General features: G+C 33.2%; 3 protein-coding genes across 3 annotated transcripts; 1 reads left to right on the forward strand and 2 right to left on the reverse strand.

The window, feature by feature from the left end:
- Positions 1-1,004: 1,004 nt before the first annotated feature.
- Positions 1,005-2,471, reverse strand: LOC130441171 (peptidyl-prolyl cis-trans isomerase E). The gene is made up of 3 exons (XM_056774732.1): positions 1,903-2,471; positions 1,506-1,814; positions 1,005-1,420 (listed from the first exon to the last, which is right to left on the reverse strand). The coding sequence occupies exons 1-3, from the start codon at positions 2,222-2,224 to the stop codon at positions 1,143-1,145; spliced, it is 909 nt and encodes a 302-aa protein (XP_056630710.1). The 5' UTR covers positions 2,225-2,471; the 3' UTR covers positions 1,005-1,142.
- A 404-nt stretch (positions 2,472-2,875) lies between these two features.
- LOC130441261 (SH3 domain-containing protein Dlish) lies at positions 2,876-5,627 on the forward strand. Its single transcript, XM_056774850.1, has 6 exons — positions 2,876-3,103; positions 3,497-3,705; positions 3,778-3,968; positions 4,362-4,564; positions 4,617-4,721; positions 5,224-5,627. The coding sequence occupies exons 1-6, from the start codon at positions 3,055-3,057 to the stop codon at positions 5,520-5,522; spliced, it is 1,056 nt and encodes a 351-aa protein (XP_056630828.1). The 5' UTR covers positions 2,876-3,054; the 3' UTR covers positions 5,523-5,627.
- Positions 5,628-6,639: 1,012 nt separating this feature from the next.
- Positions 6,640-20,987, reverse strand: LOC130441652 (bifunctional 3'-phosphoadenosine 5'-phosphosulfate synthase-like). The gene is made up of 8 exons (XM_056775434.1): positions 20,903-20,987; positions 20,476-20,766; positions 19,690-20,013; positions 18,087-18,332; positions 10,194-10,430; positions 8,579-8,983; positions 8,165-8,450; positions 6,640-6,891 (listed from the first exon to the last, which is right to left on the reverse strand). Exons 1-8 carry the CDS (start codon positions 20,930-20,932, stop codon positions 6,794-6,796), a joined length of 1,917 nt encoding a protein of 638 aa, XP_056631412.1. The 5' UTR covers positions 20,933-20,987; the 3' UTR covers positions 6,640-6,793.
- Between the last annotated feature and the right edge of the window lie 1,185 nt (positions 20,988-22,172).

Here is a 22,172-nt window from a genome sequence, read left to right on the forward strand (position 1 = left end):
CAAAAGTCACATTTAAAGCCTATAGATTACTGTGTTTTCAAATTTGCCGCCGAAGCTAATATCAAAATGGTAGCTTATTAGTACGTTTGCGCATATTGACGTTTATATCTCTGGTTCATGTACGTTCATTAACGTCCCTACTATTTCGATGACTTGCGACTCTTCTCCATAATGAAAATGAACCTCAAAGTAAAACAATTGGATTACGGAAACGGTAGAATCAAATAGAGACTACGCATCAATATAGAGACTACACATGGCAACATAGGACACATAAAAAAATTGACTACCATAATTTTATGAAAATTGTATTAATTGTACGTGATTTATATATAACATGAAAGAAACCAAAGTCTCTTCACATGCGTGTTCGTTCTCGACGCACTCTTCTCTCCTGCCATCTCGCGAGTGTCTTCAGAGGAATAATAAGTCGCCTACTATTAGGCAACCAGAAGTGAACTGCATTTGAATAAACTACGAGGGCGAATCACTAAGTATTTTGTAAAGAATGTGACAATAGTTATAGTATTAACCAGTTAAAAGCGTTAATTTCGTCAGAATGTAAAACGTTTTTTTTTTCAATAAAAATGCAACTACATAATCTTTTAAAAAGATAATTCGTCTAACTATCTGTCAAAGTAGTTAATGTTCGAATCTCCTGAAGGCGATAGTTAGTTTCAGTGAACTTTTTGTACACAAAATATATATAGGTGCACATAGTTTTTATTGCAACATAATTTGACAGTTTTGTTCATAAAACGATTTATTATACGATTTTTTCTAATAAAAAAACTTTTAAAAAGATAATTTCATCATAAGTGCAGTGTCAAGAATCGTCTAAATATAGATCTGTGGATCTGTCAAAAATAGTTAATGATCGCATCTCCAGATGGCGATAGTTAGGTTCAGTGACCTCTTTAGATAAAAGATATATATAGGTACCTCACACATAATTTGACAGTTTTGTTTACACAACGATTGTTTTTTAAAAAAAACGCAATTAATTTGTTAAAAAGATATTTATTTCAAAAAAATTATTAATAAACTTTAATAATTGTTTAATATTAACTCTTCAGTCAAATGGATTTAACTACACTTAGATCATAGAAATATGTTCCTGCCAATTCTGCAACTTTTTTTGCTCACTGAATTTCACCACAACTGGATATAGTTACTGTCTCTGTGGGCTTACCGCTTTTTGTACCACACTTTTCCATACGCTTCACTACGTCCATACCACTCAAAACATGTCCAAAAACAACATGCTTGTTATCCAACCAATCAGTTTTTGCAGTACAAATAAAAAATTGTGATCCGTTTGTATTAGGTCCAGAATTAGCCATGGATAAGGTACCAGGTCCAACATGTTTAAGTTCAAAATTTTCATCAGCAAATTTTCTGCCATAAATTGATTTTCCCCCTGTAAAAAATGATCATCAAGTTTCTCTATATATTCAAATATATTTAATTTATAAGATTTATAAAAAATTTTTTTATTGACTAACCAGTTCCATTATGATTTGTAAAATCTCCCCCTTGACACATAAAATCTGGAATTATTCTGTGGAAATTGCTGCCTTGAAATCCGTACCCCTTTTCATGTGTACAGAGGCATCTAAAATTTTCTGCAGTCCTAGGTACTACATCAGCTCTCAACATCATTGTGATTCTTCCAATTTCAGTTTTCCCTATTTTAATATCAAAGTATACTTGTGGATTTTTCAATTTTTTAGATTCAGTTGCATTAGATTCTATTTTTTCAGTATCTGATTCAATATTATCATCATTTCCCACTTTTTTCCCTATAGTTTCACCTAAAATTAATAAGAAATATGCATTACCAATATTTATATTAAATAAAATATCCCAAAACTCACTAAAAATTTAAGATAGTCTAAATACCTGCATGTTGTTGTAACCAAGTATCTTCTGACCATACTGGTCTTGTAGATCCTTCTTTAATTCTTTGCGGTTTCGCTAAATTAACTCTTATGGTCCTACCGAATAATTCAGAGTCGTTCATGTTATCGATGGCTGCTGCTGCATCTTCAGCATTTTCAAATTCGATAAAAGCGAAGCCTCTATGTTTTTCAGATTCATAATCAAGAGGAATTTGGACATCTACTATATCTCCAAAAGGAATAAATGCTGCATTCAGTACTTGTTCGTCTACTTCTTCAGCAAGACCCCCAACGTATACTGTTCTTTTATTACTTGTACTCATTTTTTTTCATTAAAAATTTTTTAAAATTGTGTAAAATTTGCACAATGGAAAACGTTTTTTACTTGTTTCAGCCACTTTAATAATCATTTGAGAATATAAACTTCAAAAATACGGTTAAATAACCCCTTCTTTTTTAATTTTGTTTTTTCAACACTTAAGTATTCTTCTTTTTTTGGTGGAAATAATGAATTTTATAAAGGATAATACCATGACAGTAGTTCGAAATTAAATTATGAATTGTTTATATATATATATATATATATATATATATATATATATCGTTCAATAATTCAAAATATATTAATCACTGACAAGATATTAAACTAGTGAAAAAACGTAATGATATTTTGTTTTAATTATATATTGCATATATTTTTAATTTATATAATTAGATTAAAAACAATATTTAATGAAAATAATTTCAATCCAAGACAATGTAATTCTCCAAATAACATGGAAACGCTACTGGGAAAGAATTGCGATGTGGATAATATCTATAAGTATCTGTTAAATGCGTCTTCAATTAACAAGTTTTGATTATATTACCAAATCAATCGCTAATAACCAACAAGGTTGATGCGAGTTACTTGAAAAAGAAAAAATGTAACCAATGAAAGTTGTCTATTTGACAATCTGAACCGGACTTATGGTAATTCTCATTTGTTGCTTGACCTGTCGCGACGTCAGGTTTAAGATTCAGGTTGGTCTTACTTTTTATGATATGTGGAATGTGTATAGAGAAAACTGTTTATTTTATCAATTTATTTATCGATTTTAATAATAAGTTGATACCTTTTTATTACATATAAAGTATGTAAATATATTACATAATGGCATTTTTATGCCCTGTTCGCATCAGACGTGGTAAAAAGAAAAAATGTAAGTGAACGTTCCATTAATCTATTTAACAAAAAAACTTTGCATATATTATGAATAAATAATAAAAATAGGGGATACTAATATTCATTATCCTAATTGTAAAGGTTAAATTTTTTCTCTGTAATTGTTATTTTCAATAAATATTCAAAATAAGTATTTATAAAATTGTTTTTAATTATAGTATATTAAAATTAAAGGTAATATTGTGATATACATTCGTTCAATCAATATAAATTATCGTTATATAAGAATATTTCAAATATATCAGCTTTAGGTTTAATGTAGAAATAGGATTAATAATATGAGGCAATAATTTATACGAATATTGTTCAACTAAAAACGTTAATTAGAGTGTAATTAAAATTACAGTTAGAGTTTTCAAATTAATTTTAGCTTCAAATGCGGATCTGGAAAAAGAACTTGCTAGATCTAACAATGGTGTTACACCAGGCATGGGAAGAATTACTGGTTCTGCAAGCATTGAAACACTTGTTAGAGTCGGTATTGAAAAAGAACATGGCTTATCTCCTGACAGTAAAATGGTGGTATTACATGATTTCACACCATGTGTTGATGATGAATTGGAAGTAAAAAGAGGACAGGTAAGTGTTTTTTCATTATATTCGAAAATTAAAATTTTTAAATAACAGTTAACAAAAACGGTTTTTTTTCAGATTGTGAATATTTTATACAGGGAAAATGATTGGGTGTATGTAATAGGCCTTGATACTAGACAAGAAGGGTTTATTCCATACTCTTACTGCACACCTTACAACAATCATTTGGCCGAACTTGCAATTAAGAAAAAACTGCCAAGGGATGAACATGTAGCATCAGGAGATAGTTTAGATACAAATCAAGACTGGTAAGGATAAGTTTATCTCTGATTTTTGTAACTCGTGATGATTTATTTTGATTTTGGGTTTCTTTTTATATAGAGACTGAAGTAGGTGGAAATGTCAAATTTTTACCTATGATTTTAAACCGTTTTAGAATGCTAACTGCCTTCTTCTCACATCCACCTTTTTTCACTATATTTAACACCATGTGACTTTGGTTCATAAAAATGTGGTAAAACAAAGACCATTACTAATATTAAAAATCCTTCCTATTATTAATTCAACTTTATATTAAATAATCAACTATATTTTGTTATCATAATTTGTATTCTGGCATCGATTTATTACTGATATTATTGGGTTGACAATTGGTGATGGTCACATAATCAGAAAATGAATTGTTACATTTTGTTCTGTAGTGATGTTGCCGGTGCAGATACTAGTGACTGTGACTCTGTGGGGAAGAAGCTCAGAACAGGAGCCGCTTCACCTATCAGTATTCATTCCGAACCAGATATGATACCTTTTTCAAAAGATCCATCAGGTCGATACATTGTACTTTATACTTTTATAGCTAGAGATGAGAATGATGTATCTGTGGAAAGAGGTGAATTTGTAACTGGTAAGTTATATGAAGAAAAAAAATATCACTTGTTCATATTGTTACGTTACAGTGTTGAATAGAGAAGATCCTGATTGGTATTGGATAGTAAGAAGTGATGGTCAAGAAGGATTTATCCCTTCAGGTTTTGTTTATCCTGCTGATAATGTGATACAAGGTTAGTTTTTGTTATATTATCAATATTTATTGCATTTGAAATGTTTTTTTTTGTATTTTTCCTTGTAAGAAAACTACCATATATTTTTTCTTGTGTTTTTTACATTGTATTAGTGTTTTGGATGGCACAGAGGCAGGTCAAGAAATACCTGGAGAAATCAAATTGAAGAAGATACCAGACTCCTAAAAATAGTAGACTGGAAATCAAAATTCAGAAACAGAAAAGAATGGACTGACATCTGACAAACGAAACTAGGATTAACCAAAAAGAACAAGGGGAGTAATCCACCCCAATAAAGAGATATGTGGGCGCCCTAAGCCATAATCTAAGAGATTAAAGGGATAATTATGATTAATGTTTTAGAATTGTGCCCCTCATCCACAATCTTCTTCTTTACAAGTTTTACAAAATCTTGTTCTTACTCAATAATTTTTTATTGTAAATGCCTTTATGTTCTATTAGAATAGTTTAAGAAATATTTATGATTGAAATATTTATTTAGGTCACTTGAGTTCTACAAATCAAACCGGCAATGGTGCATTTCCGAATCAAAATAACAATCATTCGTTGGCGACGTCTACTGCGGACGATCTTCGTTATCATGGTACGGAATTGGTGATGCTTTACGATTATAAAGCGCAAGCTCCTGACGATTTGACCGTTCGAAGAGGTGATTGGATATATGCGGATCTCAATAATCAAACCGTAGATGGTTGGCTGTGGGCGTATGCACCCAAAACTAGGAAATACGGTTTCATTCCTAAAGCATATGCCAGACCTCCAGCTATGACAAGCCTTTAATTGCCATAGAAATGCTCATTTTTTTTTTAATTTTTTTATAAAGTATATTTTTTAATCGTATTTTTGTAAAAAGTATTATATACCAAATAAAAAGTTTTATAATAATTTTTTTTTATTTATTTAGTTAATTTTCCTATATATCTTCATTATATGGCAAATACACGGTGGTTAGATCAATAAGATGAGCTGTTATGATTGACCTACACACTGTATATTGTTGTGGGAGATTTATCTTCTGATATAGAGATGAAAATTTCTTTTAAACAAATTTTGATCATAGGATTGAGTGAATAAAATATACTGCATTGACGAAAAACAAGCATCTACTTAAAGAATTGTGAGACTTATTACCTTTTGCTTTTATTATTATGGGGTAACAGTTCTCGACGTCTATTTGGTTCCATTCGATTCTCATAATATTCCAAAGATGTGAAGTGAAAATATGACATCACTTAATGACTTCCCTATCCAATTTGTCCCACAACTCAATCGTGTGACTGTAACGGCCAACTTTCCAATTTCGGTACATTCTTTTCAATTTTGTCAAATACTTTTTGCACAGAATGTTTAGGACCGTTAACATTCCGGAAGATTAATTTCCGTTCAGTTTTTATTAGTTCTACAGTCGCCCTTTGTCCAAAAGATCCTCACACTATCACTGATTCATTGATCTGAGCTACTGTCTCTGAACCTATGAGTCGTCGATTACTTTTACTGATCAATACAATACGTTTATCTTCAATGGTTGTTGTTTTTCGAGGTAGTCCTGAACGTTTTCTATTGCCCAAAATTCCTGGTGGATGCATCTCACAGGTGGTCTAACGGGGACTGCAATCATAAACACCAAAGAAATCATTCACAGTTAAATAATAATAAACAAATCCACCAAAATTTGCAAGTTTCAACTTCTAGCATTCACAGATGAAATATAAACATGCGTTTGTATGAATTAAATAAATAACAGTTTGTAAGACACCGTTTTGTGGGCAAAAATTTTTGACCAGTCGTTTAACACATGTCCAGAAGATTGGATTCTAGTTATTTTGGTAGCCATGCAAGACGGACACTACTGTTGCTACCGTGTATATACCTTAAAAGGAATTAACAGAGTAGAAACTTTTATTAGTTTTCACCATTTTTATTAAGCATTTTTTTTCTCATAAGAAATGATTATATACAATCGAGATATCAGATTTTCTAGTACATACTGTGCATATTCATACAAATTACAACATAATTAAAACAATTTCTTTAAATATCTACTTATTTATTTATTTAATTTCTAATGATTGGTAGTAATTGGCTATCACTTCCCAAGCTTTTGGTGCCATGAATCCTTCTGGTGGATTTTCTCCTGTACGAGCAAATTCTAAAACAAAAATAACATTACATAACATTAGTTAAACAATTTAATGTTTCAAGTTGTTTTAACGATAAGTATTTTAGTTTCTGCCATGTTCCTAATGTCACCTGTCAAAATTTATACTATAATCATTTAAAGTCTTATCACCATAGAGTTACTATTAAAAATAGAGAGAGAGAGAACTTGTTTAAGTGTGCTTGAATTGCTAACAAAAAAAGAAAGACCATCGTTATACTTTTCGATTAGGGAAGGTCTAGTCTAAGGTTATACCACTGTGTTCTTTTCTGATTGGATCACCAAGACGTTAAAGTTTCGGTTTGTGGGAACGACAAGGAGAGGACTAACAAATATTGACATTTACTTGCACATTTGGTTAGATTATTCTTCTTTTTTTTTGCGTACTCGTCTTTAGTCTTTAGAATTATAATCCAACAAATGGCCAAAAGAAACGCGTCGATTAAGTCTTCAATGGCACTCGGCGTTTAAATAAAATTCAAATACGATGTCAACAAATTCGATTTTAACTGATTTATAGAATAGTAATACTAAACTGGGTGATTTATATATTTTTTTATATTGAAAAAATGTATTACTTTTGAAAAGAAACAACTTCGGTTTTAAGGTAGAGATATTTTTATTCCGCTGTACGGTGATTGGTGAAATGATGTAAGAGGATAAAGAAATTAAACGGTAGAAGGAGTACAAGATATTTTAAGGAGCACCTCTAACATTTGATAGAGATAACTGTACCAGAAGTTTCTTTTTCTATTGTTCTAAGATTGGAACACAAATTTCATTGGATGTGTAGTCTAGTATTGTTATGTCTATGAATTGAATCATCTTTTCAGTCATATCGTATAGATGGCGTGAATGTATTTTCCCAGTACTAATATATTTATATTATATTCGATAACTGCATAGACAACCTGAGTATGACGTCACAGCTGTCATATTGTTATAGTTCAATTTCAAAACAAAGTTTGTGTTCTTTGAAATTATTTAAAACGCGTTTAATTAGTTTATTGTTGTATGATGATGTGTTTTGTGCCAGAAAATATTTTTTTTTGTAAATTCCTGACCTGCATTAACAATGGCGGTGTGTGACGTCAACACTCCTGTAGTTTCGTAGCATCGCGATGTTGCCACATATTTCTTGATAAAATCGGAAACGAACTTAAACATTTAATACAAATAGGAAAAATTAATTTTTTTTTTTGAAAATTTAATGAACGTTGCTTATTGAAAATTTCAAGGCAGCAAAGTATTTTTAAAAACTTACTTCTCATCTTAGTTCCCGAAATAAAATCGAATTCTTCTTTCCTTTCCGGCTGAAAGAAATCCATTTTTCTTTTAGTCATATCATATGCCGCCACTCTGAATGGGATAATTTCAAGATTCGATAGTCCCGGAGCTTTTTTCAAGACTCTAGCCCCATGCGTAGCATCATACAAATTTCCATCCGGATACGCTTCTTTTCCACGCGGATGCGGTACTCCTGCTGGATCACGACCGACTATGTAGTGGTTAGCACCTGCTATCATTCGCGCTTTTGCGTGCCATTGAACCTACATAATATATACAGTGTGTTCGTAAAAGTAACCTCCCAATATATCGATTCACAAAAAAAACGTCGAACAAAAGTTGTTTCGAATAATAGCTACTAGGAATTAATGGTAAAAATTTATCTACATACCTCGGTAGGTCCAGCATACATCATGGGGCTCGGAAAAATCGCCAAAACCGTCGAATCTTTATTCAATATATTCTGTTCTAAAACGGCCTGATGTTGCTGCATTCTAATATCTAAAGGTACATCGTCGTCTTTAGTCCATCCTCCCAAAGGATTCAATAGCAAAACGGGTTTCTTGTAACCTCTTTCTCGCAATTGTCGATGAGTATCCGTCATCAATAACGCATGTCCATTATGAACCGGATTGCGAAGTTGGAATGCGAACACCGTATCGGCTTCCATTTGCTTGAACTTTCTTCGAAGTTGATTGGGCGTTAAACGGTACTTGTCCAAACCATCGTTCCATTTGACAGGACGCAACACTTCCAAATCTCCACCAACTAGCCAGTCACCGGAATCGTATATCATCTAAAAATGACTTTTGTATTAATGAAGAAAACGGCTTAGATATAAAAATATGCGGTCAAAAAGGGATGAAATTGGGAGGTCCCGTGAATATTGAGGCACTTGTCATAACGTGGCACCAGTTTTTCAATACCCTCCTCATAAAATTCTGCCGCCTGACTTCTTGTTAACCACTGTATCACAACTGTTTTGACTCCGTTATCGTCTTGAAGACGATGACCGCCCAGGTGTTTCTTCAAGTGCAGGAACAAATGGTAGTCGCTGGGCGACAGATCAGGGCTGTAGGGAGGACGATCTAGAGTTTCCCATTGAAAAGATTTGATGAGATCTTTGGTCCGATTAGCCACATGTGGACGGGAATTGTCATGCAGCAAAACGATACCCTTACTCAACTTTCCACGTCTTTTGTTCTGGATTGCACGACGCAGATTGATCGATGTCTCACAATAAGAAGCTGCATTGATTGTCTCATTACTAGCAATACTCCTTTTCTGTCCCAAAAAACTGTGCACATGATTTTCCAGGCAGAAATTGTTTACTTAAACTTCACTTTTTTGGGTGATGATGAATGTCGCCATTCCATGGATTGTTGTTTCGTCGCCAGTAACAATTTGGTATAAAAAATCTTCACCTTCATTGTGGTACCGCTCAAGGAAAGTCAATGCACTGCCTAAACGTTGGGTTTTGTGCAAATCCGTCAACATTTTTGGAACCCAATGTGAACACAATTTCCGGTATTTCAAGTTCTCGGTCACAATGCGAAGCATCTCACGATGAATATCGATCGGTTTTACGCCTTTAGCGTTAAAAAATCGTACTTTACAATCGGCGGGACTCGCGATCGTCGGAGGCATCTTAAACACTCAGTAAACAACGTGTAAACAATGAAGAATCAGACTGTAATGGCGTCAGTGCGTAGACAAGAGATGTAGGTAACCAGCGCGCGTGTGCGGAAGGCCGACCTTGGGATTGCGGCGGCGGAATCGCAAAACGGTACTTACTTAAAAAATATGCCTCGTAATTAAAGGCTAAATGCTTCAATATTCTCACGGTTCAAAAGGAAATTATACAAAATCTTGCAACACTGTATAAACTTCTTAAAATACTAATGTTGTCTATTGAATTGGAAACAATATTAATGTTCTAGATAATAATTTAAACTAATTAAACGTGTCTAAATTGTATGGTAAAACAACATGAAATGCTTTGTCACCTTTATATAGGGATGGCCTTTTTCAACGGTTCCAAATTGTCGGGCTATTCTTTCTTCTTTTCTGTGATAATAGATTTCAGGATTTCTCAAAATTGCATATATGTCATTATTGTAGAAAAGTGCGATTCCCCTACATTTTCCTAAATTTTCTTTGTCGGTTGTCGTTATGGCCAATACTATAGGGATGCTCTGACTAATTTTCTCGCCGTTTTTCTCAATCGTATTGAAATGTAATGCCTGATAACAAAATTTGATAAAAACTTATATTCGATTTTATTCTTCGTATATACAGGGTGTCTAGACCTGACGTGCATCTCAATTCCCGCAGTTTTCCCGACAACTTTTTCTAATTTTCCCGATATTAGTAAACCAATTTTTAGTAATATTCAATAAAGAATAGCATTCAATACAAAAAAAATAATTAAGTTACATACGCCGCTTATCAAGGAAACTTGAAAGCGCAGCAGAAACACTATACTTTCTGAGAAATTGTTATTTAACAACATATGCAGATAAATCTTAATTTCTTGTAATATCATTTAATATAATTCATTCTCTGTTCAGATCTCTAACAATAAACTTGTAATTGCTAGAATAAATATATTTTTTAAAAACGAATTTTTCGTAAAGAAAACCAAAATTGGCGCAGTCAGTAGGATCGCGCAAGTCGTCGTAATCAAAAATCACTAGAGCGTTTACGGGCATACAGTGCGTAACAAAATTTCGGATCGTGCGAAATAATTTAGTGACTTCACGGCTTTAACGTTTCAACGTTTTAAGTGCGAATCCAACGAACAATATTAGACTAGCAATTATCGTGCAATAGCCCTTTAGTGGTGAACATTGGAGGCAACAGGGAATCATCGAGGGATAAGATTTTAAAAGCCTGTTCTTCAGAAACGTAAGTGTTCAATAATATTTCTTTAGTCAAAAATAACGTTTATAGATAATATTGAGAACGCAGTTGTATTTTCGAAACTTAATTCTGTACATACGTCTATAATTTCTAGTTACGAGATACTGGACATAATTCAACATTTAGGAAAACTATATTCAGAAAAACAAATTCCTAAATTTTCTAACATTTTAACATACTATCAATTTCTTGGAACTCAAGTATCAATCATCGTTTCGAAATTAGTCTTTGCTATCCACGTACCTATACTCATCTCCGAAGCATTTGAATTTTACCACCTTTTTCCCATAATCCAAAATAATAAAATGTACACTCCTAAATTCCCTTACCCGGCACGAACGCAAAATGAAACCCAATCAGAAAAAGAAGAATGTCCACCACTCGAAGGTACCTACTATTGTCGTCAAAATTTTGTCCAAAGGGATAATTGCACCCTTAGTCTACTTGAAGGGAACACTCTCGATGATTGCCAAATTCTAGAAGTCAATATCGAAGAAACAATCATTCAACAAGTTACAACAAAAGATGCCGATTCAACAAGAAAAAATACTTTCAAAATGTCAATCCGATCGATACCTCGAAATAGAAGAACCATCACTTGTCAAAATCCCAAAAAACTGTGAACTATGGATCAATAATCAACGATACATCAATGACGACGAAATCAGTTACGGTAAACCATTTGTCCTGCCTAAATTAGAAACAAACAAATTATCAGCTTCAAAACACTACGAAAAATATAATATAACAAATCTCAATCTCGATGATCTTTTCCAAATCAACGAATTGTCAAGAAAATTGAAGCCGATCCAAGAAATTTCCAATACACAGAGTCATGTAACAATAATCGAAAGCCTTTTAGCGATAATATTCATTATTTTAATAGCAGGTGTTTTGTTCAAATTCAAATCAAAAATTTTAGTATGCCGAAAATACACAAAAGAAAAAAGTCAAGAAAACCTGGAAAGGGTCCAAAAATCGAAAAGTCTTTTCGAGACTTAAGGAGGGAGGAGTTACATACGCCGCTTATCAAGGAAACTTAAAAGCGCAGCAGAAACACTATACTTCCTGAGAAATTGTTACTTAACAACATATGCAGATAAATCTTACTTTCATGTAATATCATTTAATATAATTCATTCTCTGTTCAGATCTCTAACAATAAACTTGTAATTGCTAGAATAAATATATTTTTTAAAAACGAATTTTTCGTAAAGAAAACCAAAATTATTATCGCTTTTTTATTGTTTTTTCATAAAGAATGATACATATTAGTTACTCATAACAAAATATATTATTGAATTAATGACTACTTATATTAATAGCGAATCACAATAGGTTCATTTATTTTTTTTAATTTTCTAAATTTTTGATTTGGTCATTTAAAGCTGATGTTTCTTCTAACAAGTTCTTTCGTTTTGCTTTCAATTCTTTAACTTCTTCTGCTTTTCTTTTTCTTTCATTAGACTCCTTTTGTTTTTGTGCATCTTCATTTTTTTTATTCTGACACAACTCCACATATCTACTATGCGCCATTCGCACGTTCAACATCATTTTAGATGTGATAGATACGTGTTTGATGCCCCCTGCCGCAGTAACTGCATCATAAATGATGCGCAAGGCAACTAGACTGTTTTCCGCCTGATTTACAACGATTGCCTCTTTGTTTACGGAAAATCCGCGCTCAACTGCTGCATTTCCATCAGATAAAATGAAAATTATTTCTAGAAAATTAATCAAGTTCGGGCAGGTCAAACCTTCTATCAATTCTATCCAAAATTTATCAAGCCTTTTTACACTTCGATTATATATCTTCATGGATTGAATGGTGTTGGAAAATTGTAGAATATCACGATACTCTTTTTTTATTTTGTCAGCCGTCGAGCCAGAAATCAACTTGTTCGTGTCAACCAGAACAGCCAAGCAAGAGTCAAGTCGCTGGATTCACACAAGTTATGTACTTTGTAAGTTTATACAATAGAGGTGATCGTTCTTGAATTTTTTCAATAATTTTAACGAAACAATTCTTACAATCAATCATGAATTTAGTCAATTCTGTGCATTTCTCCGAAAATTCCCGATCTCGAAAAAAAATCCCGTTGTTTTCCCGCTGCCAAAAAATTCCCGCTATTTCCCGATGGCTAGACACCCTGTATATATAAATAAGTAAGTCAACCACGGAAGTATACAAAGCAAATGTTGTTTGAAAATATTCTGGGTATTACAGTTTTTGCCAACTACTCGTTATTAAGGTTGTAAGTTTTCAATAGCCCGGTATCTAGTGTTTTAAGTTGCATAATTTACATTTCGGGGATCCACTAATAATTAAATAATGTGACCTATTAATAACCTCGTTAATTTGAACTTGAAGCGATTTTTCTTTCCTCGACATCGTTCAGTTTCGATCGAGATATTTGCCAATCGTTTTGCAACTATTTTTGCACTTCGGATTCCAATGCCAAATTTGGTAAAATTCAAAAGTGATTCGTAACACGCTACGTTGTCAGATTGTATGTCAATTTCTTAGAATATCGTTTTTTTGTGCCTTTTTTTCCAACTTTATGTTTCTAGGTTATACTAGATCCATATTTCAGACATGCAAACATAACCTCACTATAACAACTGTAATAGCAGTAGAGGTCTGGTTAATGTCTTTGAAAATGATCTAGAAGTTACAAGGAAGAAGCTAATAATAGAGAAATAATTAATGAAAGTTTAGTCGCTGAAAGTAACCTTGTTCGACGGCGCTGGTACCACTTGGGGGCCTTTTAACGTCTTTTGTTTGAAGCTATCGTTTGTCAATTCTTTATTTCTTCTTGGTTCGGGTCAAAATTATATCTACGCTTCCATATCTCATCTTCACTCAAGAATGGTACGTTCGAATTTTGAACTGAAGTAAACTATAATAGCAACAACTCTGTTTTGACTTGCGCAGCAATCTTCTACAATATCTATGGTTTTCATGTAATTGTTGGCGAGAGTTTCTTCAATTGAAAGAGGTTCAAGTCATCTGTAGAGCTCAGTATTTCTTCTCGTCGAAATTTATTCTTGAACGCCATTTTGAGAGCTAGTCTTACTTCAATCGAGTACTGGCGCCATAAATGCAATGAGCTAATGCTTACATCCTGGTCTTTCGGTTAATAGAGGGTGGAAAACACACCAACAATTACCGTATTTTGGAGGGTGCTGAATACGAATATAGTCAAAACCAAAAATGCGAAAAAAGAAGACGATTTTTAACTATCAACTCACGATTTCTACATGAATAATCAATATTGTTTCAAGAAAACGTATTTCCAAATCAATTTTAGTGACAATGAAATTAGTTATCTACTACAATAAAGTTTTAAAACCTGTATGTATACGAGGCGTTTTATTTTTAAATCATAGACGATTTTTGAAGGTATCCCACGTATTCTAACATCTATTTCGAATCAGCTTTATACAGTACCAATAAAAATCAATGTTTGTTATACCGACCAATAAAAATTATTCTTCGAAATATTATTTTAATCCTCCTTTACGAAATTAGTTTTGTACTGCTGTTAATTTTGTCATTTGCTGTCACTATTTTTGAAAAATGCCAAATTTTCGTGTAAAGTTCGTGTCATGATCCAAAATGTTTGTATTTGTGGCAAAACTCAAAAAACCAAACCGATCGTTATAATTGTTACTACGTGTAAAAATAAACATGTTTGCAAACAGTCAATCGATTTAGGAGTTCCAAGTGAAAATATCGAAACTAAAACAGAGAGCAAAACAACCAGTCATGTACGTTCAACGAATAACGTAGAGACAATCAAAGTAAATGAATCGTTTAGTGATATTAACGTAGACCATATTTTTTACGATACATCAAGTAAAGAAGTTATACACGAAGAAATAAAACATACTAAAGACATATCTATTAACGCACCTTCTACTACGTCTTTACAGTTGCCAGTTATACTTCCAAGGTTGGTAAACTTATTTAAACCACGTAAACAACATATTCCAGTTATTCTAAATAGGTTCGTCGACAAATCTGATTTTAGTTCTACGGTGTTTATATTTCTAAAATCAGTCGAATAATTATAACGTCAATTCCTAAATATTCGCACCCAGACTTTAATAAACAAATCATTTCAACTCCAGATGCTTCAAAATGCAATACTTACCATAGAATTTGCAATTTGAGGTTATGGAAGAATATAATTTTGAAATATAGTACGTAACTGCAAATTCAGATAACGTATTAAACATCGACAGATACTAATTGTGTAAAATGGCTTTTGCTTGAATGTTTTTTGGGTTATCAAGCCGTTATCAAAAATAACTAACTGCTACTTGACGTTCCGCCAACTCGTACTTCCTCAAACCGTCGAAGGATACCATATAAGAAGATTGATACTTAAGTTTTGAGACGTGGCAACACTGATGTGGATATGTCAAACTTTTGACATTTTTAAAGGTGAACGTACACAGAACTTGTTATCATACAAGTGCTATTTGAATTGTTTGTATATATCTTGGTTAAAAAATGAAATTCATATTTTCGTGCGATGATTTTCGACGTCGATTAAACCAACAGCAATGTGCCGATCAACTGGTTTCGAGTTTGCGTGATGAAGCGCCATCTCGATCCACCATATTTCGCCGGTTTTACGAATTCAGTCGAGGTCGCACTCGTTCGATATCGGCCGTTGTACCAGAAAACATCGATGCGTGCGATATTCCAAGATAGTCACGTGATATACTTGACGATTAGTTCTATTCGTATTTAAAAATCCTATTCATCTAATTTTTAGGTTAGAATTAATGAAAAACGTTTTCGTGATGTGATAAATTTATTTAAAACGACTTTTTTTTTTCGTTTATTTCGATGAATTAGGTACCACGGACCTGGTTGCGCTTTGGAAATTTGTGTATTAGAAAAACACAAGGTTAATTGCAATTGGAAAAAATCGAAAAACGAAAACCGAAATCCAGTTGATGATAGAATAGGAAGTTATGATGTTATAGGACGTATAAAATACAGGACGTGCGCACTAAGTGCTAAAGAAAACAAAACGATAAAATCGGAAATACACACCGAGGTAACCGATGTACATCATTTACCACAAAATGATCCCATGGTAATGTTTTCGTTTCCTGAACGGAATAATACGTATAGTTGGAGTGTCGTCGGTTATACCAAGGTAAGTCAATACGTTACGTTAATGGTTACATCGCATCAACAGTTTTAATAAATTCTGATTGGTTGTTCAGCCTGGCAAATGCACCGACAACCACTGGCTGCTCAGTCTGGTTGCTTCGGTGTAGCGTTCAGATCTTATTACACAAAATGTTGGACAAACACTAAAAACACGATTACAACAAAGACAAACAACATACCCACCGACAACAACACGGACAACAGCGTATAGATGATGTTGGTCGACGTTGTCAGACTTTAAAATTAGTCTTGAAGTTGGTTCTTGTCTCGAAACCAAGTACGATTCAATATTCGGTTGAAGGAACTTTTACAAGAAAGTTAAGGAGTTGCTGGTTGGGTTTTTAGTAATATTTTCACCAGTACCTTCAAAGAATGTCATTTATTTATTATAAAATGGAAAAAAGCTCTGATGGGTGAGAAAAAAGTCAGAAACACTATCTTACTTCCACTTCACATCGTTGGAGTTTCCCGAAAAGTTATTTTGACTTCTTAGGTCCAAATTTTGGAACTTTTGGTGCAAGTTATGGTCTTCATACTAATTGGCTTCGTTTAGACGAGTCAATTTCACCAATAGGACGTCCTAATCGGCAGTTAACTTGTGCGACAAACGTTAAAACTTTTATTTTCAACATGAAAAGCGTTCAAAATAAACGATTCTCTATACACAAATGAAAACGACATCTTGTTTATCCACTACGACAAAATGGCTGACGTTTCAAGACGCGTTATTCGAAACGGCCCATTTCAGCGTCACTTTTCCCCGTGAAAACTCAAAGAAAATAATAATATTTATCGATAATTATTTTCTAGAATCAAAAAATTTTGAGTATACCATCGGAATGCGGCAATAAAATAGACGTAAGTACTGGTATTAACGATCAAAATAAAATAGAAATTTGTTACGGAGGCGAAAACAAACGTTGCGGTAAAAAATCCGCAGTAGAAGAATTATATTTTTACGGAAAATCCTGTAACAGATGCGTGCAAATGGATAAAATTGCTAAAAGAAAATGGTATCATCGTCTGGTCCCCTGCGTATTTGATAAATAAATTATTTATGTCAACGATTTTTTCAGTTTTAAATTAAATTTCGTTCAACAATCAATTTTCTCATTCGAAAAATAAACTGTACATCGATGTTTCATTGGGTAAAGGGGTAATGTTCAACTCAAAAATGCAACCACCCATCGGCACACAATTTTTTAAAAATTTTGAATTTGAAAGGTGATTTCCTTGACGATATTTTCCTGTATTATGTAAATGTAAATAGGGAAAGTTTTCCACAATAAAACATGTCCTGTAAAGCAGCAAATCAAATAATACTCGTGCTAATTCAAAGAAATTAAAGATTTTGTAAGATCCCCAATTGTAAATCAACAAAAATCGACTAGTCCCTTTCAAAGATACCATCAAGAAGAGCCTGACCCCACCTTCGATGAATTTATGAGTGCGTACGGATCTTTGGGTTTTGATATATGAACTAAAGGACTAAAATAATTAGATTTTTCTCGTGACTAAGGAAAAAACAAGACACCGCCTTTCATTTTAATCCTTTAGCTTGTTTAAATCTCAACCATATCTCGCAATAAATAATCAAATTATCGAAAAACTTACAACCTAATATAAAAAATGATATAAAGACAGATTTTCTAAAATTCGTCGAGGACATTTTTGAATCCATTCCGAGGTGTTATTGAATTTGATTTAATTTCTTTAAAAACTGCAAACTTTGAATCAAAAAGTGACTACTGAGCCATAATACGTGAACAAAGGAATAGCTTACTTGCAGAAATTCATCCTCTCTCATAAATCCCTTCAATGGATACGCCCAGCCTTCACTGAGTACTTGCAACCATTGCAAATCCACCAATCCTATATCAATCCTTGGTAAATTCATAGCTTCCTTTAAAATTTCGTCGTATTTGTGTTCGGGTACAAATAGTTCTGGAATTGTGGTATCTCGACTTCGGTAGTTTCCATTTGATAAACCGTTGGGTTGAGATGATATCAATAATTTCGGTAAAATTCCCTGAAAATATGATAATTTGTGATAAATATCTAGCATCCAATCAACCAAGTCAAGCTCCGAACTATTTTTCGTAAAGACATAACCTCGAAAAGTTCTAACACCGTAATGGTTGGTTTTTTCGTTAGGCGTCTACTAAATGCGGAATAAAAAGTTGGAATTTCTAGAGCCATCGGTGTCATTTACACTACTACTATAACAACTACACTAAATAATAACCAAGTTATCGTCTTCAGAGACTGTTTACCTTCTCGGGCTTTTCCGCTCTGTTTTCTTGATTCTTGAATGATTGGAAACCTAACCTTAAAACATCTTATGATTTCTGTCTAAATAATTTAGTCACAGAGCAGATTATTCAGCATCGAAGGCGCCTTTAAATTGACAGAATATTGTTGTGAGAAATGAAGAATTTATGAAGGATTCTTCATGAAGCTTCGAGCAACGTCTGGTTTTGGTACCAGCAAGTCATATTTGTCAAAGTAACAGATCTGCTTGGTTCCGAACTTGAAGTGTGAAACTGAATTTGCAACTTTTTGAAAAATGATTGACGCGTTTTCCACATTTTACAATATGAGAAATTAGTTATATGCCTGTACTGATATCAATGGTTCAAGGCAGTTCAAAAGCTGTTTTACTACGTTATGACAATAATAGAAACGAAAATAAGCATCTCCTTTACCTTTATAACATCGACTATATTACAAAACTCTTTCAGAAGGAAATTTATAACCTACGTGTTAATGTTAATCTGAAATGATAACCATCACTCAATAAATCGAGTGACTAACTAAGAAAAACATATTAGATGCTATTCTTGTAGAAATATTTGTCTTTTGCCTCAAAATAGGCTTCATTTTTGTTGTTTTCTGGAGTAATCGCCTCGATTTGACGACCAGAACGTTCACCATCATCGGTGTCTGTACAACCACGTTTAAATTCAACAAACCAATAACAAATGGTTCTTTTCGATGAAGCAGAGTCCGGAGAACACTTTTGAAGACATTGCTGAGCTAGTACAGTATTTGTTTTTCATCGATTAACACACGAAATTGTTTTGAAAATAACAAAAGTAGTTTAACTTAAATGACTGTCTAATCCAAATGTTATGACATTTGACACATAGACTTTTGAAAGCTGGTACTTCATAAACGTCATATGAATTTGACATTAGGAGCCCCATCTGTGTATCAGTCACACGATTAATTGAGTTAACCATAGTTATTTCTTTTCCCACTTCTTCTTTTAGCTTGTAATAGTGACGAAATCTTTTTCGTTGTTAATTATATCGTCATTAGGAAGATTCGCCGATTGTTTGAACATGATATTGACACAAATCTAGATCGAATAATAAAATACTTACATGTTCTTGTAACAACTCCCACACCATATCAACTGACCCTTCGATAGTAGAATTTGTCGTTTTCAATACTAGCTCCGGATGTTCGGGTTTTTCGTAAGCTTGATCTATTCCAGTGAATCCTTTTATTTGTCCTTGTCTCGCTTTTTTGTAGAGCCCCTTGACGTCTCGTTCTTCGCATATTTCCAATGGCGTATCGACGAATACTTCAAAAAATGGTAATCCGCTTGATTCGTGGATCGACCTCGCAATATTTCTGTCGGCGCTTTGTGGAGAAATGAAACTACAAAGGCAGATGTGACCGGCATCGGCGAATAGTTTCGCCACCTAATAAAACGCCAAAAATATACAGAATGGAATTATTATTGATAAAAATAGATTATTTTTTATTGAAATTGTGCCAAATCAGCCCAGTTTGGGTTAAACATGGCGGGTTACTTTCATGTGTTCACACCGTTTAGATTAGAGCGCCATCTAACATGAAGTAGCGTCAAATTTAAAGGGTGTCAAAACTAAGCACTGTTATACAGGTATTTATAACGTAAATTATATATAATTAGATTGGAATTTATAAAATATGATTAGTATCTATTAAAACAGACTAAAAATCAATCAATATATCGATACATTTTGGACTGATTGTTTCATATTCGTTTTTGTTTCCTAGTTTTGACTCATGACGCTGTTAAAATCTATTTCAGAAGACGCTCCGGTCTAATTCACATCACCAATTGCACTTTGAAAATTAACAGTATATTTTATTCCGTGGTTTATAATTTAACCTTATACCTCTGCTACTCTTCTTATGTTTTCTTTCCTATCCTCCTCCGAGAATCCCAAATTTTTATTAAGTCCGTATCTTATGTTATCTCCGTCTAAACTATAAGACGGTACACCATTCGTCACCAGCCGTTCTTCCAAAGAAAAAGAAATGCTGGTTTTCCCCGCCCCGGAAAGTCCAGTGAACCAAATCGTGCAGCCTCGGAATTTTCTTTCCCCGGTTTTTCCCAAGATTTGACTCCGTTTTTCTCTTGTAACGTGATGCTGTTCGGGTGTAACGTTTGTAGCCTTCTGTACATTCTGTATTAAAACAATTTTTAATTTGAAAATATGTATAAGAATCGAGAGAAAGTTGTTTTGAATAGTTTAATGATTCGACAAATTTTTTGACTCACATTTTTACGTATATATTGATTATAATTAATAGATAACGTACCCAATCTACTGGAAAACCTCCTTTTCCCATTGTTTTTCCGATTTAAACAAAATAAAGTTTTAAATAATATTATACACGTTCTTTTAAGTTGAATGCGGATACTAATCACAGCTACAACGCGACGATGAAGATTTCATGGAGAAAGTTGTACCAATTTTAAAATGTAATGACCTGCACGTATTTTGTTATTGGTTAACTGATATTATATAATTTTACCGAGACATTATTACCCAAAAGAAATTTATAATTAGTACAGGCTATAATAACAAATTCAACGTTTATGTTTACAATTTTTCGGCTCAGGATAGACGATTAAGGGCTTGGAGACAAATTGTTTGTTTTGATTTAATTATTTGCACTTTACTCTATGAAATAAAAGGTACTATAGTATAATAACACATATTTTAAATAAATGAATCGGCATCTAGTCGCCCTATCCCTCCATTTTTGTTCGTTTAGAACGTTGCTTACATGTTTCTTATCGATTTTGATTGTACTACCCAATTTTCGCAAATGACCTCGATCCGCTTGTTTTGTTTTTCTTTTCTGTCACATCCTGACTTTCTTTCAATCGGAATACCTGTTACAACACACCGACAGATATCGTAAATTGTTTGTCTGGCTATTCCCATTCTTATAACCGTTTTTCAGATCTCGATTTTTTACATGAATCTTTGGAAATTATATTTGACTGAAAGTTGTTCGTTATGTATTCACTTACATACCGAAAGTTGCGTTTCGGGTGTTCCATGTATCGAAAGTGACTGCAAAACACTTTCGGGACGCTCTGGAGTGACTCTAGTGCCACTTCAAACTTGACAGTTGACAGTTTCACTTCGATGATTTTGCATAACCTTTTTAATTTTCTGAAATTATTTGTTTTATCCGAAGTTTTGTTTAAATTAATGAATAACAATGAATGATGATGAAAAAGAAAACATCCGAGATGAAGAGTTACTCGAATCCACGCTTCCTGATCTCACCGAAGAAAGCGATGCGGCCGTTCTTAATGCGTTACCGGATAAATTTCGCGCAAGCTACGAAAAACAGTTCGATCTCTTTATGAAGTGGTGTTACAAGACAAAATTATAAATAAAATGTTTACAATTCTCTATTATTACAATTTCCTCGGTGTAATTGAAAAAGTTTTGTTGTGTACGCCTCGGCTGAAATAGTACTTTGATGGACTCGTCTGTTGCTCGCCCAACAAAGTAGCACTTTCAGTCCTTGGCATACAAATAACTATTTTTTTCATACTGTACTGTAAAGT

This window comes from Diorhabda sublineata, chromosome 3, assembly GCF_026230105.1.
Source record: "Diorhabda sublineata isolate icDioSubl1.1 chromosome 3, icDioSubl1.1, whole genome shotgun sequence".
In the NCBI taxonomy this organism is placed as follows: Eukaryota; Metazoa; Arthropoda; class Insecta; order Coleoptera; family Chrysomelidae; genus Diorhabda; species Diorhabda sublineata.

Excerpts from the sequence above, each read along its gene's own strand:
- LOC130441171 (XM_056774732.1), bottom strand. The coding sequence starts at position 2,224 with ATGAGTACAAGTAATAAAAGAACAGTATACGTTGGGGGTCTTGCTGAA. Across the intron at positions 1,815-1,902 it reads TTGGTTACAACAACATGCAG|GTGAAACTATAGGGAAAAAA; the intron begins GTATTTAGACTA and ends TATTAATTTTAG. Across the intron at positions 1,421-1,505 it reads TACAAATCATAATGGAACTG|GGGGAAAATCAATTTATGGC; the intron begins GTTAGTCAATAA and ends CATTTTTTACAG.
- LOC130441261 (XM_056774850.1), top strand. The coding sequence starts at position 3,055 with ATGGCATTTTTATGCCCTGTTCGCATCAGACGTGGTAAAAAGAAAAAA. Across the intron at positions 3,706-3,777 it reads TGGAAGTAAAAAGAGGACAG|ATTGTGAATATTTTATACAG; the intron begins GTAAGTGTTTTT and ends GTTTTTTTTCAG. Across the intron at positions 4,722-5,223 it reads TGCTGATAATGTGATACAAG|GTCACTTGAGTTCTACAAAT; the intron begins GTTAGTTTTTGT and ends ATATTTATTTAG.
- LOC130441652 (XM_056775434.1), bottom strand. The coding sequence starts at position 20,932 with ATGGGAAAAGGAGGTTTTCCAGTAGATTGG. Across the intron at positions 8,984-10,193 it reads AAGGCCATCCCTATATAAAG|ATGATATACGATTCCGGTGA; the intron begins GTGACAAAGCAT and ends AGTCATTTTTAG. Across the intron at positions 6,892-8,164 it reads TTCGGGAACTAAGATGAGAA|AATTTGCTCGTACAGGAGAA; the intron begins GTAAGTTTTTAA and ends TTTTTGTTTTAG.